Consider the following 18,596-nt stretch of genomic DNA (forward strand, 5'->3'; position numbering starts at 1 on the left):
TGCCTTGGTCAGCATAATAACAGTTCATAATAAAGCATTTTCTATTTATGGAGAATAAATATCTAATAGAAGCCTTAAGGAAATTGTATAGCAGCTCAAGACAACCACTAGCAGTTATGTAGAATATTATGTGACAACACCTTAACCTCTCTTACTAAAAAACAGTGCTATCAAAAAAAAAAAAAAAAATCACCACAGAAAGCATGTTACCTTGAGGGGTTATATGTGAGTTATTTGCTTGTGTGGCAAGATGGTTTTCTAGCTCTTCAATCTGCTGTCTGTACTGCTGAAGCTGTACCTCAAACTGCTGAACCAAGATTCTGAAGTAGCTATACAAAAACATTTACAAAGTCAGATCAAAGTTTTAAAAATGTTATTTTCTTTGCATTAAAATAACCAGTAAATAAACATATGCCCCCATTTAAGTAGGGCCTTTGACTTAGTCTGAGGACATAAGGATATGGCATAGATATTACTGAAATCAGAACCAAAACATGTGAGTTATCAAGGTATCAAAAACAGATCATGAAATTACTCCAATCATGAAATATCCCAATTAAGAGACAATCTACAAAATAACTTTCTATGCTTTAAAAGTATCAACGTTATGAAAGACAAAGACTGAATAACTGTTACAGACTGGGAGAGATGAAGGAGAAATGAATGAATGAGAAGTGAATGGGAACCTGGAATAGAAAAAGTACATTAGTGGAAAACAGGATACTGGAAGAAAAAAATGCACATTAGTGGAAAAGTCAGTAAAATTCAAGTAAGTTCTGTTGCTTGATTAGTAACACCACACCTATGTTAATTTCCTATTCTCGACAATTATACTGTGGTTACACAGTATTTTAACATTAAGGGAAGAAAGGTAAGGGATATAAGGAAGTACTATCATTTTTGGAAATTTTCTTTAAGTCTAAATAAGTTCAAAAAAGTTTTTTTAAAAAGTGCAATTGTCAACCAGATTTTACAAGTACTTACAGTCCTTATATTTATAATCTGAAAACACTATAGTGTCTGAGGAAAGCATGTAATTACTGCTACTATGCTGCTAAATTTAACCAGAGAATGCCAGATAAAAAAAAGGGACCTTAAATAGTATACAAAGCGTGCTGTATGTAATTCTGTAAGAAATGGGCAACTACGAAAGCTTTTTGCAATGGAAAATGATACAATTCACCCCATTTCAAAACCAGCTCTGATGGCAGCATGAAGAATGAGAAGGATAAACTACTAGAAGTCCGGTGAGGAACACAGCCCATGCTAATCTGAATAAGATAATCAGAGTATCACTGTCCTTGTTAACATGTCCTGATTTTGATCACTGAACTGTGGTTATGTAACAGAATGTTCTTATGTTTAAGCAATACACACTGAAGTACTTTAGCATAATGGGCATCTGTCTGCAAAGAATTCAAACTGTTCGGGGGGGGGGAAAATATGTATATATATTAGAGAGAGCAGGGAACAAAACAAACATAGTAAAAATATTAACATATAAGGAATCTCGATAAAAGATACATGGGAATTCTTTGTTTCCTTCTTGAACTCTTCTCTAAGTCTGAAATCATGTCACCATCAAAGGTAAAAGAAAAAAGGGGTGAGAAACTAGGAGTCAGACCTCCACCACTCCTCATGCCTCGGGCCCCTCATCTCGAAGACTGGGATAGTGACAGCTGTAGAGGTTTCGTGGAAAATGAGATAAAGTATGTCAAGTGCTAAGTGCACTGCTTGGCCTATGGTAAGCATCTGATAAATATTAGCTATCATTAGCTCTAGCAACATGAAAGAATATAAAGAGACAAGATAGATATCGCTTGGCAACTAGACAGACACACATCCTGGGTGAGAAGATTGCAGGTGGATGTTTTTTATTTTAACTTATCTACATTTTCTAACTGCTCTTTCTGATGATTTATTACCTGTGTGAATAAAGCTATGCAAACAAGTAAAAGGGTTAAACTACTTCTAGAACGCCCTGTTTAAGGAAGGGATTATCATAAAATTATTTTTAAATTAAAAAGTCCTTGTTGGTAAAAATATCTACTACCTGCAATATTTAATGCAGTGGAAAAGGCCGTACATACCAATAAAGTATAACTGCATAACACTGGTTAAAAGCTCAGATCTTAGCCATCACTTACCCTTCGATAAAATGAAGACAATGAACTGCCTTCTTAGGGTTATTGTGAGAATTAAAAGGAGAAATCCGTGTCAAGTGCTTATTAACCCAGGCTTGCTACATAGTAAACTACAAATTCTTGGCCTATATATTGTACTGTTTGGCTTTCCTAAAGTGAGAAAATCCAGTAACTTACTCGGCGGGAGCTGTGTTTTCATGTTGGAGTCCAGGTGGTGTTTTCTGGGTTCTTAAAGCTATTTCAGCATTCTTTAACTCCTAACAGATCAGAGGGAGGGAGGGAAAGAAAGAAAGAAAGACAGACAGACAGACAGAAAGACAGACAGACAGAAAGACAGAAAGAAAGAAAGAAAGAAAGAAAGAAAGATTAACCAGTTAGAAGCCAGGTTCAAAATACCAGTGATCTCTGGACTGAAACTTCCCACAATGCCACTCTCATGCTCCGAGAACACGTCATGTTTAACCTGTTTTACAAGTCGCCAAAACCTCTTTCCAAAGTATACTTTTAATGAAGGTTATGATACATTTATAATGAGCTGCTATCTATTTTAAGAACTATGGACGTCTATACAATCTGTGAAGTTAACTCATCCACAGCAAAAGACTCTCTGCTATGATTTAAAAATCTTTAAGGGGCACCTGGGCGGCTCAGCCTGTTAAACATCCAACTCTTGATTTTGGCTCAGGTCATGATCTCATGGTTCATGAGATCAAGCCTCACATCCAGCTCTGGGCTCACCGTGCAGAACCTGCTTGGGATTCTCTTTCTGCCCCTCCCCTCCTCGTGCAAACATGCACACTCTTTCTCTCAAAATAAATAAACATTTTTTAAAAAGTGCCCTCTTGAGGCCTTTGTGCCTCAGTCATACCTTGTACCTAGAACATAGTACCGAACCGACTTAATTCACTCTCACTAGTATATCATGTGTATTTTGATCCCAACACTCCTGCTGAAGTGGTAAAACAGATCCTTAAAAATGTTCACCGACTCCACGGACTCAATGATATAACCGCAACAAAGCACCTGGCACCTACCCTACCCAGAAAGAAGTTTAACTACACTTCTTGTTTAAACTCTTGAGTTATGTACCCCCCAAAATGAAGTATTTAAAAGACTTTGCTTCCACAAGGTTCTGGTGTTTGCACCCACAACACTGCTCCTCACCTCAGAATTGCTTTTATTTCCCCAAAAGGCTTTCTTTGAAGAAAAGGGTTTGGCGTTAAAGATTGATAACTTCACTAAGGGAATCAGAATATTTTTTCAATAGATAATTCACTGAAGTGTGGGTAGAGCACTAATTGCCGTAAATTAGAAATAACGTAAGTTTAGATCAAATTTCTTTGATATCATCTACAAAATTTTCTAAACCCAACTTAGAGGACTTTAGCCCTAAGGAAGCTTTCTTTGATTCATCGTCTTCTTCATCTGCCACCTTTATATTCTACCCAAACTTTCATTATTTCATTTGCTCTTTTAGTCTTTTAGTGCCTTTCGGGTTGTGTTTTTATCTCTGAAAGACTATTAGCAAGTCAAGTACATAAAAAGTATTCCAAATACTTATGAATAGAATCATCTGGTACTAAAGTCACAACGGATCCCATTATAGCATTCACCTCTTTCTGAGTTGCCTCCTCTATTACTGTGTTAATGAACTTTTCCATAGAATTTGTACAATTTCATACATTTCACATATGACATTTGTGACTTCATGTAATGTTTAATCAGAGTCTAATCATTCTCCACCAGAAGCATAACATTTTCTTTCTCCTAGATATGACATATACATACATATATATGTGCATACACACACACACGAGGAATAAGAGAAAAAGAAACATGGGAGAATATTTTATTTGTATTTAACCAATGTGTGTAGGCAACCAGGAATTCTGAAAGCAGACAACAAAGGCTTTGAATTCCTTTTTTTTTTTTTTAATTTTTTTTTTTTTTAACGTTTTATTTTTGAGACAGAGAGAGACAGAGCATGAACGGGGGAGGGGCAGAGAGAAAGGGAGACACAGAATCAGAAGCAGGCTCCAGGCTCTGAGCCATCAGACCAGAGCTCAACGCGGGGCTCGAACTCACGGACCGCAAGATCGTGACCTGAGCTGAAGTCGGACGTTTAACCGACTGAGCCACCCAGGCGCCCCTTGAATTCCTTTTAAACATCATAGTTTAGAATAGCTACTTTAGTAACACATTTTCATTAAAAATATCACGAAAGTATTCTCCAATAGTTGACTTAAAGACTTAAAGGTAAGCACACACAAATTTCTAATTTTAAAATAAATAAGACCGGGGAATATAATGTACAGCATGGCGACGACAGTTAATAATAATGTATTATATATCTGCAAGTTGCTAAGAGAGTGGATCTTAAAAATTCTCATCTCAAGGGGGAAAGGTTTTTAGCTAAGCATGGTGGTAAATGTTAACTAGATTTGTTATGGCCATTTTGCAATAAAAATAAATACTGAATCATTATGTTGCACAGCTGAAACTAATGTAGTGTTATATGTCAATCATATTTCAAACAAAAAAGACATATAAGCAACTTGAACATTTTTACTTAAAATATAAAAGTAAATCATCTACCATCATTCTTCCCCACCAAAATAGATAAGAACGATATAATATATATATATACACACACACACACACACACACACACACACAAAGTATGTATTTTTGTATATATTTAATATTTACAAAGCATGATATAGTTTTTATTTAATCACTGACAGACTTTTAAAAAACGTTTTTCTGGGGCGCCTGGGTGGCGCAGTCGGTTAAGCGTCCGACTTCAGCCAGGTCACGATCTCACGGTCCGTGAGTTCGAGCCCCGCGTCAGGCTCTGGGCTGATGGCTCGGAGCCTGGAGCCTGTTTCCGATTCTGTGTCTCCCTCTCTCTCTGCCCCTTCCCCGTTCATGCTCTGTCTCTCTCTGTCCCAAAAATAAATAAAAAACGTTGCAAAAAAAAAAAAAAAAAAAATTAAAAAAAAAAAAACAAAAAACGTTTTTCTGTCTAGCTTGTATAATGCAGCAACTTAGCCAGTGGTCACTCTTAGAAAGCAAACTCGTCAGGAGCATCAACTCTAGAGTTGGATTACCAGGGTCAGAAACCAAGCTCTTCCATTTATTAACAAAGCTCTCTGCCCACTGTCTTATTTATATAAGGAAGATAAGAGTGCCTACCTCACAGAGCTGTCATGAAAACTAAACCGGATTAATAAATTGCTTAAAATACCGCCTCATATGGGGCACCTGGGTGGCTCCGTTGGTTAAGCATCTGACTTTGGCTCAGATCATGCTCTCATGGTTCATGGGTTCAAGCCCTGCATCGGGCTCCACACTGTGTAGAGCCTGCTAGGGATTCTCTCGCTCCCTCTCTCAATGCCGCTCCCCTCCTCGTGCTCTCGCTCTCTCTCTCTCTCAATAATAAAAACTAAAAAACAAAAAAACACTGCCTCATACACAGTAAGCACTCAATACAAACTAGCAACTATTATTATTACAGCAATTTAAAACTGTACAAGCTATATGTAGTAAATCCTGATTTTATAAAAGACTGATTTCATTTGAAAAAAACATGGCAAAACAAAACCCTACAGTAAAACGACTGTAAGTTCATTTACCTGAGCAGTTTCTATTTTCAACTTGTCAATATTGAGAGTGTTTCTCTGTAATCCACTGGCAGCTAGTGACAGAAGCTGCTTCAGAGCTTTAATATCTTCTTGTACTTTAAGCATTGCTTTTGAAGACATTCTACTAATTTCCTCTTGTACCTGTTTCTGTTCCTTCACAAATTTCCTAAAAAGATACATAAAACTAAATTGAAAAAAAAATACACCTTTGGTTTCCTATAGAAAAAAAGTACCCTTACAATAGGCTGGCCAGAGTCCTGGTGTTTTAAGAAGGAAATATTAAAAATTCAACTACAGTTCACATTCTTTTTTGAGAATGACAGTTAACAAAAATTTAAGTCCTGTTCTGCTTTCTCTCTAGTTTCTAAAAACATTAAAATTTTTACCCAAGTTAAAACATTCAAGAGAAAGAGATGTTCCCCCTAAAATATATTCTAGCATTCTTCAAAATGACTTATCTAATTACGTTTGACACACTTACTGGAGATTTTCAACATCCTGGCAGATGACAGGAGGTAGATTTTCATCCTTCAGTGCTTTACTATCCCTAAGAAAAATGCCACAGATGTATTAAAGCCATTGAGGTAATAAAAAGCTGACGGCTGAGTTCCACTAGAGTATGTTAAGAGAGAAGAAGATAAAGCAAATATTCCCCATTTATACATTTCATGAATGATTTCAAAGCTCTTTATAAACTATAAATTTCTTGACCTTTAAAATAACTTTAACAATTCACCTGACATAGAGAGATCTTTTCTAAAAAGACTGGCACCTATCATAAGTAAACATAAATGCATTCAACTAAATGTTTAAGAAAAAAATTTAGAAAATACAACAGATTAAATATTGAACTAAGTTGCCCCGGCTCAAAAATTCTACGACTGTCATTTCATTCGGTTAAAAAATATTAAAAAATTCTTTAAAGAGTCTACAAAACTTCTCATAATGAGATGCTCCAAATATTTTACTTTATTTTATAATTTCAATTTGTTTTTCAATAAAATAAGACCTAGGAATAGCTTAAGGAAATCATACATATGTAATGAGGATAGGAATAAGTGAAATTTGGCATGCCATAATGTAATTACCAGTTAAATTTCAGTCACAGATTTGCTACTAACTCCTTGCTATAACCTCTAGGCAAATCTCAGTCTCTTTCAGCTTCCTATTTATGTAATAGGGCTAAAATATACACAAGATGTTTTAGAGGCATGAACTTGATCATTTATTTACAAATGTTTTATTTAATGTAAAAAGTAGGTGAGAAAATACAAGTGGTAGTAAAAATAATGATCTTCGAACATACGATGTATATGGAGGCTCTTCTCCCTCTTCATCATCATAAAATAAATGGTCTGGTGTAGTAACTTACATCTAAAAGGTATGTTTAGATATAAAATTGGGCATAAAGTGCTCTGGAAAGAATTGGTTGTAAGTTTTCCAAATGACTAAAACTTGAAGATTTGACCATCCCATAATCTTTCCAGAGCATAGGTTTATTATTTATTTTTGACAAAAACTGATTCAAAGAATTTTTCTTCTAAATGCCTATATGGTTTCATTTACTTCCGACCATACCATTTGCCTACTATTTAATAAATAAAACTCAATGAAAATATTTTAAAAGTTAGACTGTAAACTTACTCTGGTCTTGTTCCTGTTTTATCACCTAGAAAATTCAAGAAGCTTCATGTAAAAACAGGTCATTCAACAATGTCTTCCAAATAGAAGTTTCAATTTAATGCAAGCTAAGGTATATACAGAAACTGTTCAGCATTTCTTAGACGGCCTCTTAAACAGCATGTGAGGCCATGACGTGTCACCAACTTGAAACAGAGCACGTTATGGAGACATGTTTGTGTACATATAAACAGACAGTTATATAGCTGATTTGTATCTATCTCATTCAAGGGCCAAATCTTCCTCTTTCAACTGTCTTCCATGAGAAATATTCCGGCCTAGCAGTTTAACTCCTGAAAGTTTTACTTGACACTTTTTTAGATTAGAATATTAAAATATATCAGATGACCTGATCATCTCTAAATATTTTACAAAAGCAGCAAATTTTTTAAAAAATGAAGTCTTTAATGTGTGCAGATACAGCAACAACTTTCTCACTAATTACACCTACTTAGTAGTTATCATTAATAGCATATATCTATATAAGCAGAAAAGTAAAAAAAGCTCCTTCAGCAAAATGCAGTGACTTACTTTCTGCTCTTCCAAAATTGGTCACTATAAAGACCCACTTATTAAAATTTTTTTTAACGTTTATTTATTATTGAGAGACAGAGAGAGACAGAGGGTGAGCAGGGGAGAGGCAGAGAGAGAGGGAGACAGAATCTGAAGCAGGCTCCAGGCTCTGAGCTATCAGCACAGGGCCCGACACAGGGTTTGAACTCACAAACCGCGAGATCATGACCTCAGCCGAAGATGGATGCCCAATCGACTGAGCCACCCAGGCGCCCCAAGACCCGCTTATTTAAAAAAATATATAGGAGGGGCGCCTGGGTGGCGCAGTCGGTTAAGCGTCCGACTTCAGCCAGGTCACGATCTCGCGGTCCGTGAGTTCGAGCCCCGCGTCAGGCTCTGGGCTGACGGCTCGGAGCCTGGAGCCTGTTTCCGATTCTGTGTCTCCCTCTCTCTCTGCCCCTCCCCCGTTCATGCTCTGTCTCTCTCTGTCCCAAAAATAAATAAAAAACGTTGAAAAAAAAATTAAAAAAAAAAAAAATATATATATAGGAACACACAAAACTGAATCCCACCAAAGAACCTCAGTGGTTCGTCTTCCAGGCTTTTTCTGTACTTACACATTTTTAAAAGCAGTCAGGATTACTAGAAGTAATATTTCAACACATTTTTTCAGCATGTTATAAGTTTTCCATGTCACTTAACGGGACTTTAAACGACCATAGGATATGATGATGTAGCTGCATCAGAACCTTTATGCCCAACCCTCTTCTTAACATATGACCATTCACTACATAAACAATGCTGCTACAGTCGATATAGTTATCCATAAATACTTGTTCACTACTTTATTTGTATTCCAAAAAAGAAGAATTTATAGGTCAAAGATTATTTCAGGGAAGGCCTCTGACATATTATCAAACTGATCCTTTAACACAGTTGTTCCAATTTATCCTCCCAACTACTAGGAATAAGAGTAGCTTTTCCAAGGTGCCTGGGTGGCTCAGTCAGTTAAGAGTCTGACTCTTGATTTTGGCTCAGGTCACGATCTCACGGATTGTGAAATCGAGCCCCGCGTCGGGCTCCGCGCTGACAGAGCACAGCCTGCTTGGGATTCTCTCTCTCTCTCTCTCCCTCTGCCCCTACCCTGCTCATGCTCTCTCTCTCAAAATAAGTAAAAAATAAACATTAAAAAAAAAAGTACCTTTCCCATCACACTCTCAACAATGAACTTATGTTTTAAAAAAATCACTGCTAGTATTTAAGTGGAAAATGCCACTTCATTATAATGCAAATTCCTATTTCTGACAGTACTAAGTAAAATATTTCAAATGTTAGTTAAACAAGTATATTTCTCCTTTTGTGAACAGTCTGTTCAGGTTATTTGGGTATCTCTGAGGTATTTTTCTTATTGCTTCTAAGAGCTATTTCAACATTAAGTATATAATTCTTTGTCTCATGTATTTCATGTGTCTATTTGTAAAATTAGATCCTACTTTTAAGATATATCTCAGTTTCAGATGTTAAAATGTGAAAATATAAGCATCTAGAAATGAAGCATTTTAGTCCCAATTTGTCATTTACCTTCTTCCTTTGTCCATGGGGTTTCTTTTGTTTACCTCTTTAATCCAACTATAGTTTATTTTTCCCTACTTTGTATTGCACAGATGCTAAGATTTCTCTCCTTCACAGTTGAACATTTCTGAAACTGGTACCCACGTTCTCCAGATGGGTGTCTCCAATTTGATGAGACACAGCAATATAAAGCAGGGATTTAATTTTTTTCTAGATAGTTCAACTTCTTTATTGACTCAAGTACTGTTTTGCTCTCTGACATTCCATTCTTATTATATTTACAAAAGTTTACACACAGACAAACCTGTGTATATAAAACTTAGGCCTGCTTTTAGCTCACTCTGGGCGCGCGGACTAGTGCGTGTAGCTTTGCCTCTCTTAATACCCGCGGGCTGCTTTGAGAGCGTCCTACTAGAGCTCCGCGTCTGCTCTTGCCTTCCTGCACACCATCTCCCACGTGGCTCTCCTAACCGTCTTCTTCAAACACGTATCTCAGGTCACATCACCCACATCACAGCCCTGCGAGGTCTCAGCCGTCCCCAGTGTAATCCAAAGCTCCTTAACGTGGCACCCAAGGCCCTTGGTGACCTCTGGAATCTCATCGTCCTGTTCTGTAGCTGGCCTTCCAGCAGCTCCTCAGAAAAGGGCTAAGATCATCGTCATCCCCAGGCCCAGCTCCATACCGCGCCTCCTCACACAACTTTGCTTCCTACCACTCTTGATCTGATTAAATCCAGTAACGCAGGTCCAGGCTAACTGATGCAGCCACTAGAAAGACAGAAAGCCTCAGGTTAAAAAAGAACCCCTTGACACGTAGGAGCAGATGACAGGGAACCAGAGGTGGCACATGAAGTCACGTGTGCTTATTCCACGTATTCCTCTGGCTCAACGCTCACCAAGGTTGTGAGCGGAAGACAAGGGAGGGAGGGCCCAGGAAAAAGCGGGGAGATTAACTCCTGACATTTCTCTTCCTCCTTTGCCTCACTCAGCCCTTTCACATGGAGCCTAAAAGCAAATACAATAAAGAGAGAAGCAGTTTCATGAATGAAAGTAGTTGGAGGGTACCAAGCTGCTCTAGCTGAGTAAAAAACTAAGCTGCTAAAATATCTAAGGTTTTTTCTAAGTATGGAGTCGCTACGCAGAAAACTAAAAACAAGAGATACACCCCTATGTTTAGAAATTAGTCAACTTTCGGGGCACCTGGGGGGCTCAGTCGGTTGAGCGTCCAACTTTGGCTCAGGTCACGATCTCACGGTTTGTGAGTTCGAGCCCCGGGTCGGGCTCTGTGCTGACAGCTCGGAGCCTGGAGCCTGCTTCGGATTCTGTGTCTCCCTCCCTCTCTCTGCCCCACCCCCACTCATGCTCTGTCTCTGTCTTAAAAATAAATAAAACATTAAAACAAAAAAAAAGAAATTAGTCAATTTTCATTCAAAGAAAAACAATCCTAAATATTCTAAGTTTAAAAGGATTTTGCCAGGGGTGCCTGGGTGGCTCAATTGGTGAAGCATTCAGCTCTTGATTTCGGCTCAGGTCATGATTTCACGGTTCGTGAGATCAAGCGCAAGCCTGCTTGGGATCCTCTCCCTCTGCCCTGCCTCAGCTCGTGCACATGCATGCTCTCTCACTCTCAAAATAAAAATAAACGTAAAAAAAAAAAAGGATTCTGCCAACTTTTAGGATAGTACTTCACCCTAGCGTAGTATCTCTTCACAATAAAAACCATGTCCCGGGGCGCCTGGGTGGCTCAGTCGGTTAAGCGGCCGACTTCAGCTCAGGTCACGATCTCGCGGTCCGTGAGTTCGAGCCCCGCGTCGGGCTCTGGGCTGACGGCTCAGAGCCTGGAGCCTGTTTCAGATTCTGTGTCTCCCTCTCTCTCTGACCCTCCCCCGTTCATGCTCTGTCTCTCTCTGTCTCAAAAATAAATAAACGTTAAAAAAAAAAAAAAAATTTAAAAAAATAACCATGTCCAAAACAAAAAAATTCTCACATATGGACACAGCACATTTTACACCTTCATCTACTGCCTCATTTTTAATTCTTCATGGGGTTTTAATGCAATGCACATGCATATGCCCTAGGGAACATGTTTTCATCAGAGGCAGAAGAGACATTGCAAAACAAAACAAACAATCACACACATGGAACCAGCAACACTAAAAAACTTTTGAAAATGAATCTGGATTGACATTTTTAAAAAGAATACCCAGCATGGCAGGAGCATAGCGAGAAGGGCATTTTCTTTTTTAACGTTTATTTTATTTTTGAGACAGAGAGAGACAGAGAATGAATGGGGGAGGGGCAGAGAGAGAGAGGGAGACACAGAATCGGAAACAGGCTCCGGACTCTGAGCCACCAGCCCAGAGACCGACGCGGGGCTCGAACTCACAGACTGCGAGATCGTGACCTGAGCTGAAGTCGGACGCTTAACCGACTGAGCCACCCAGGTGCCCCGAGAAGGGCATTTTCATACTGGCTGGTGGGAAATAAATTGGTAAAACCTTTCTGGAAAGTAATTTCACAATATACACTAAGAGTCTCCAAAATTGTTTCTCTCTCCAAACCAATGATTCAGTTGCTAGGTTATCTGTCCTAAAAAATTAACTGAAAATATGAATGAAAAGTTATACTAAAAGCAAACACCTAGACAGCATTTACTGTTTGCCTGGCTCTGCTGAAGTTTTATGAATAGTAATCCTCAGACCAACACCATGAAGTAGGTACTGTTATGTTGGGCCCACTTTACAGATAAAGAAACTAAAGCCCAGAGGCATAAACAACTTGAGTAAGGTCACAGAGCTTGTAAACAGTTGAGCAGATCTGAACCCAGGCAATTTCAGCCCGAGTGTACATCTTTAAAGTACAATACTATGTTGCCTTTCCCTATAAAGATGCCCGATACAGTGATACTTCCCAGAAGACCTAAAAACAAATATTAATAATAGAATGATGGCTAATGATACATCCATTCATAAAACTGATATTAAGCTACATTAAAATATTTCTAAAGAATTACTGAGTTGGCAAATACTTCTGATAGAACACATGAGAAAGAACAGGTTATAAATAAAGGAATATAGTTGACCTTTGAACAACACAGGGGTTAAGGGGTGCCAACCTCACAGGCAGTTGAAAATCCACATATAACTTTTGACTCCCTTTTGACTCCCCAAAACTTAACTACTAATAACCTACTTCTGACCCAAAGCTTTACCAATAACATAAACAATCAATGAACACACACTACATATGTTACGTATAGTATACACTGTATTCTTACAATCAGATAAGCTAGTGAAAAGAAAACACTATTAAGAAAACTATAAGGAAGAGAAAACACACTTCCGGTGCTGTTACTTATTGGAAAAACCCAGACGTGGACTTGCACAGTTCAAAGCGTGTTGTTCAAGTGTCAACTGTAGTATGTGCTCATGATCCCAACTTAAGAATATATATTAATACACACGTGAAGATAGCTACGTAAGGCATATGCACATACAAATCTCAGTTTTCTACAAAAAGAAAATCTTAAACACACACCACATGCATCATTTGGGAAATACAATCAAATTTAAAAGTCAAAACTTGGGGCGCCTGGGTGGCTCAGTCGGTTAAGCGTCCGACTTCGGCTCAGGTCACGATCTCGCGGTCCGTGAGTTCGAGCCCCGCGTCGGGCTCTGGGCAGATGGCTCAGAGCCTGGAGCCTGTTTCCGATTCTGTGTCTCCCTCTCTCTCTGCCCCTCCCCCGTTCATGCTCTGTCTCTCTCTGTCCCAAAAATAAATAAACGTTAAAAAAAAATAAAAATAAAAATAAAAAAAAATAAAAAAAAAAAGTCAAAACTTTACTACTTAATATGTAACTAACATCTTCCAGACACAGGAGTTTAAGTCACTGTAAGAACATAAAATTATAGTAACATTACTTACTCTTTTTATCTGATGAGCTACTAAAATCTATACCACCAAGGCCTTCACTGCCAGCAGTTGAAGTAGCTGCCGTGGTTCCCAAAGTCAAGCCTAAAGCATTCTGCCCAAGTCCTACAAATAAACCAAATATTATTTATAAGCCCAGAGGGATAAACATCCACTGCCTCATTTTTCACTGAAAGTCTTCATAATTTCACCTTAATGACCAAAGCATTCAAATTGCTTTTAAGTTGGATCCTGGATTTTCTTCATACTTGATTTAAGCAAATAACAAGAACAAGTCTAGAGTATGCTTTGAACAAAGACTGATAGTCTTGCTGGGATCCGATGGTATAAGGAGTTTGATGATGTAATTTTGATTTCTTTACTTTTTAGGCAATCTTTTTAGGTGTAGCTGACACACAATGTCACATTAGTGTCACGTGTACAATGGTGACCTGACAAGTCAACACATCACACTATGTTCACAAGTGTAGCTACTCCATGTGTCACCACACAACCTTATTACAGTACCACTGACCATATTCCCTGGGCTGTACCGCTCATCCCCGAGATTTGTTCAGTCCGCAACTGGAAGCCTGCACCACCCACTCACCTTCGCCCATTTTGCCCATCCTCCTACCCCACCCACTCTGACAACCATCACTCTGTTCTCTGTATTTACGGATCTGTATCAGTTTTTCTTTACCAGAAGGATCAGAGAGTGTAGGTTAATTCAATACATGTGAACAATCGATTTTATTTGTTGCTTTTTAAACCCTCTCTACAAAAGCAGTTTTAGCTTGTACACTTTCAGGTGAACGCTTCACGTCTTCCAACCAGGCTTTGGAATCATATACTTTTAAAATTACCTAGTATTGGATGTGTGAATTAACTTGATAGAATCCCTTTACAATGTATATGTATGTATCAAATCATCATGCTCTACACTTTAAATATCTTACAATTTTATTTCTCAATTATACCTCAGTAAAGGTGGGGATGGACAGATAAATAAAACAGTAATGATTTGTAAGGTTTCAGTATTAATATAAAGCAAAAAGTTTTACTATTAATGAAATTTAAAGAGCTGACAGTTGGAAGCCTTACAGTTCAAACATCATCAAAACTGCATACTCCCAAGTTCTTTTCATAAACCTTAAAAAAGAAAGAAAAGAAAATTCATTTATTTAAATCCCACCTGACTGACAAAAGGAATTGAAGGGGCTAGACTGTTAATCTTAAATTATTAATGTATGCTTGTGAATCAAGTAGCAAAATTTTAGAGACCTTGCATTGGTAAATCACAGAAGTCCATGCGTTCCCAAGCTGACAATATGGACAGTATGCTATTTAGAGAAACAGTAGGATGTACTGGATCTGAGCACAGGATGACTGAAAGCTGGATTCAAACACTGGCAATGTGTGAAAAAAACAATGCTAAACATACGTTAATTTTTTAAAGTCAATGGCATCTTTAGGTTAGCATAACCATAAATTAAGCACTGATGTGTGTCTAGAGCCTAAGAAAAATTAGAACAGACCTAAAAACTCATCAACAGACACAAAAACAAAACTCAACCTCCCCTATTATTTTTGTGTTTTGCTCTCACAGGAACCTTTAGAAAAGATGTTTAAATATTTATCCTGCAAGGAAATGTACGTTATAGTCATCCACTGATTTGTTTATTTGAAGACATTTTGAGTACCTAAAAGGTTAGACAACAGTGACAAAGATAAGTGTTTGAAAGATCAAAGCAAACTTGAACACCACAAATTTCTACAGGTTATCCTGACGAACTCAAACTCCTTTTTCCCTTTTCCACTGACCCAGAGTTTCTTCATTGAATTTAGTATCTGAATAGAGGACACAAAAGAACCATAACTAATAGAAAACATCAGGTCATACTCCATCTCTCCCACATACCAATTATTAGACACATATTAGGTGTTCAGCAAAACTTTTGAAAATCAAATAGCCATTATAAATGAACGTATGTATTGGAAATTCTGTGATTTCAACACGTTATCAACTTTTCTTTTTTTTTATTAAAAAAAATTTTTTTTTCTTTTAGTGTTTATTTACTTTTGAGACAGGGAGAGACAGAGCACAAGCAGGGGAGGGGCAGAGACAGAGTGGGAGACACGGAATCCAAGGCAGGCTCCAGGCTCTGAGCTGTCAGCACAGAGCCCGACGTGGGGTTCGAACCCACGAACCCGTGAGATCAAGACCTGAGCTGAAGTCGGATGCTTAACCGACTGAGCCACCCAGGCGCCCCAACACGTTATCAACTTTTCCTAACTCATAAATTAGGTTAGGAAACAGAAACTCTTTTTTTGAGAGAGAGAGAGAGAGAGAGAGAGAGAGAGAGAGAATACAAGCAGGGGAGGGGCAGAGAGAGTGAGAGAGGGAGAAAGAATCCCAAAGAAGCTCCATGCTTGGCACAGAGCCGGAGACGGGGCTCGATCCCACAGCCGTGAGATCAAGACCTAAGCCAATATCAAGTCAGATGCTTAACCCACCGAGCCACCCAGGCGCCCCAAACAGAAATTCTTGATTCTATATTGCTATGTGAGATAATTATACAATGTCTTCAAATCAGAGGAAAGCTTTTCTCACTTCCACATAGCCCCAATGGCTGTCCTGTATTATATTACTGTGTTACATTATATACATTATCATGTTTCCTCTATTATACATTCCTAATATTCAAAACATGTTAAGGTAGAATCCTTAACATGAGGCCAATTTCAAAATAAGCATGAAATGAAAACTCAATCTAAGATAGAAAACATTAAGTATTCTTCTGCCAAGTGAATTGATACTTCAGTATTTTGTCTGACTATAATAAATTTAATACTTGTGTTTTAAAACTTTGCTTTCAAAACATGCTAATACCCTTTCCTGATGTCTTTAATGGAAAGCCATTCTTACAACCAGAGCTTAAAAGGTCAAGTTGTCTTACAATGAATTTAGATACTAAACGATTCAAGTTAAGCAACTGTCTTTTATTAAAAAGACAAGTTTCTCTAGAATAGTTTACTCCTGAGGTGCCTGGGTGGCTCAGGCAGTTAAGCAACCAGCTTCAGCTCAGGTCGTGATCTCACAGTTCGTGAGTTCGAGCCCCACGTCAGAGCTGGTGACAGCTCAGAGCCTGGAGCCTGCTTCGGATTCTGTGTCCCCCTCTCTCTCTGCTGCTCCCCCGCTCACACTCTGTCTTGCTTTCCTTCAAAAATAAATAAACATTAAAAAAAAAAAAAAATTTAGAATAGTTTACTCCTCCTTAAACAGGCCCCTCTTTGCTTCCTTATCTAGTCAGTCAATACTGAGGGGCCCCTGGGTGGCTCAAACGGTTAAGTGCCCAACTCTTGATATCAGCTTAGGTCATTCTTGCAGTCATGAGATTAAGCTCCACGTCAGGCTCTGCACTGAGCACGGAGTGAGATTCTCTCTCCCTCTCTGCCCCTCCCCTGCTCATGTGCTCTAAATAAATAAATAAAAATATTGAGCAGAAAAATTTACTTCTACATGGCTAAGATGTCTAATTATGTATGAAAAACATTATTTTTTAATTCAGTGTTCATACTGAACAAAAAATCTATAGGTTAAAGAGATAAAATGATCTGTTCAAAAGGCTGAAATAGAGATAAAGTAAATTTCAAAATAAATAGTTACTATTTCTGGAATGTAAATACCATCAATTACCTGATGTTGCTGTGTTCGAACTCTGGAAAAGCGAACCTCCCAAACCGGCTAAGGCTCCCCCTAGAGAGAGGCTTGTTGATGCAGTAGTAGTCGTGGCTGTTGTTCCACCCAAGTTATTTAGGGTAAATCCTGTAGATGCTGTAAAAAATGAAATTGTAAGGCTTCATAAGGAAACATCATTTCTAAGAACACCAGAGAAAATAAAAACAGTTCCCAAGAAATGCAAAAAGCAAAAAAACAAAAACACAACGAACAACCCTTCATGTCCATGATAAAATTCACTTAGGAAAAACTACTCATTAAAGATGAAATTATATATATACCTAAGAACAAAGAGAAATCCCACCTTCAGAGCAAAACCCAGTGACAGAAAGAAGAGTTCTGGGTAATACTACAATGGTATCAGGTAACTGATTCCGGACAGTAATAAGGAGTTTTTCCACCCAGGACACCAACTTCGCCTTTGAAATGGAATGAATCCTAAGCCAGGCAGTATTTATGCGGACTCTTTACCCTTCCCTGTCACCAAAATGCTCCTTGAAAACAAAGTGGATATTAATAATTTTACATTTTGCCTCTCACTCTGTCCCTGCTTTGCTCTGTAAATAGAGACTGACCTCCAAGATGGTCCCTCCTGCTTTAAGGACCAGCGATGACCTTCTTCACAAATCAGTGGTTTACTAGGTCAAAACCGCCTCACGGTTGAAATAAAACCTTTCCGAAACCAAAGTTATCTTTGCTAATAAAGGTGGATACCTATGTTCACCAACGACAAAACTGTTCAATTCAACCGTAAAAGGCGGCTTCTCCCATGGTGCCTCACCTGCAGGAGTTGACGTCAGAGCAGACGAGAGAGTAAGACCAGTAGCTGAGGTAGAAGCGAGAGGCAGAGCAAACGGTGTGGCAGATGCAGCAGGTTTCGTGAACCCTAAACTGAAACCCGTCGCAGACGCGGATGTTGTGGCTGGCGTTCCTGTGCAAGCAGACAAACAGATCCTATTTCACCATAAGTGTGCATCATGCCAGTTTCAGTCAGGATCCCTAAAAGATAGAGTCCATCTACTTTCGCAGACAGAACAAGGATACATGTACTTGTACGTGCACGAAAAAGTAACATATAAAAGGTGGGACCAAACCAGGGTGCACACTTAAAAAAGACGGCCCTGTGATGGAAGAACAGCAAAAAAAGTCCAGTCACTGTGGTAATGTTGAAATCCATTTTCAGCTCTACCCCTGAAGGTACCTAAAATAGCATTTACCCTTCCTTTATACTCAGCAGAAAAGTCTCCCTCCCCCTCCCCTCCAAGGCTCTTTAAACCAGCACTCTCTACTGCCTAGTGTTCTGGGTTTCTCTCAGCTCCCACTACTCCTTTCAGTCTCCTTCCGTCCATCTCCTTCCTCTGTTCACTTCTTAAATGAGGCTGCCTATGGTAC

General features: G+C 38.5%; 1 protein-coding gene across 2 annotated transcripts in view; it reads right to left on the minus strand.

Moving 5' to 3' along the window:
* The window catches only part of NUP58 (nucleoporin 58), a 50,644-nt gene that overhangs the window by 23,524 nt on the left and 8,524 nt on the right, over positions 1–18,596 (minus strand). For both annotated transcript variants that reach the window (XM_058689636.1, XM_058689629.1), the window contains exons 3-10: positions 17,986–18,135; positions 17,163–17,300; positions 13,478–13,588; positions 7,433–7,457; positions 6,270–6,335; positions 5,780–5,954; positions 2,322–2,401; positions 211–329 (exon numbers count right to left, since the gene is read on the minus strand). In XM_058689636.1, coding sequence (XP_058545619.1) covers positions 211–329; positions 2,322–2,401; positions 5,780–5,954; positions 6,270–6,335; positions 7,433–7,457; positions 13,478–13,588; positions 17,163–17,300; positions 17,986–18,135 — 864 coding nt within the window. The remainder of the gene's footprint in view (positions 1–210; positions 330–2,321; positions 2,402–5,779; positions 5,955–6,269; positions 6,336–7,432; positions 7,458–13,477; positions 13,589–17,162; positions 17,301–17,985; positions 18,136–18,596) is intronic.

This window comes from Neofelis nebulosa, chromosome 1 (assembly GCF_028018385.1).
Source record: "Neofelis nebulosa isolate mNeoNeb1 chromosome 1, mNeoNeb1.pri, whole genome shotgun sequence".
NCBI classification, from domain to species: domain Eukaryota; kingdom Metazoa; phylum Chordata; class Mammalia; order Carnivora; family Felidae; genus Neofelis; species Neofelis nebulosa.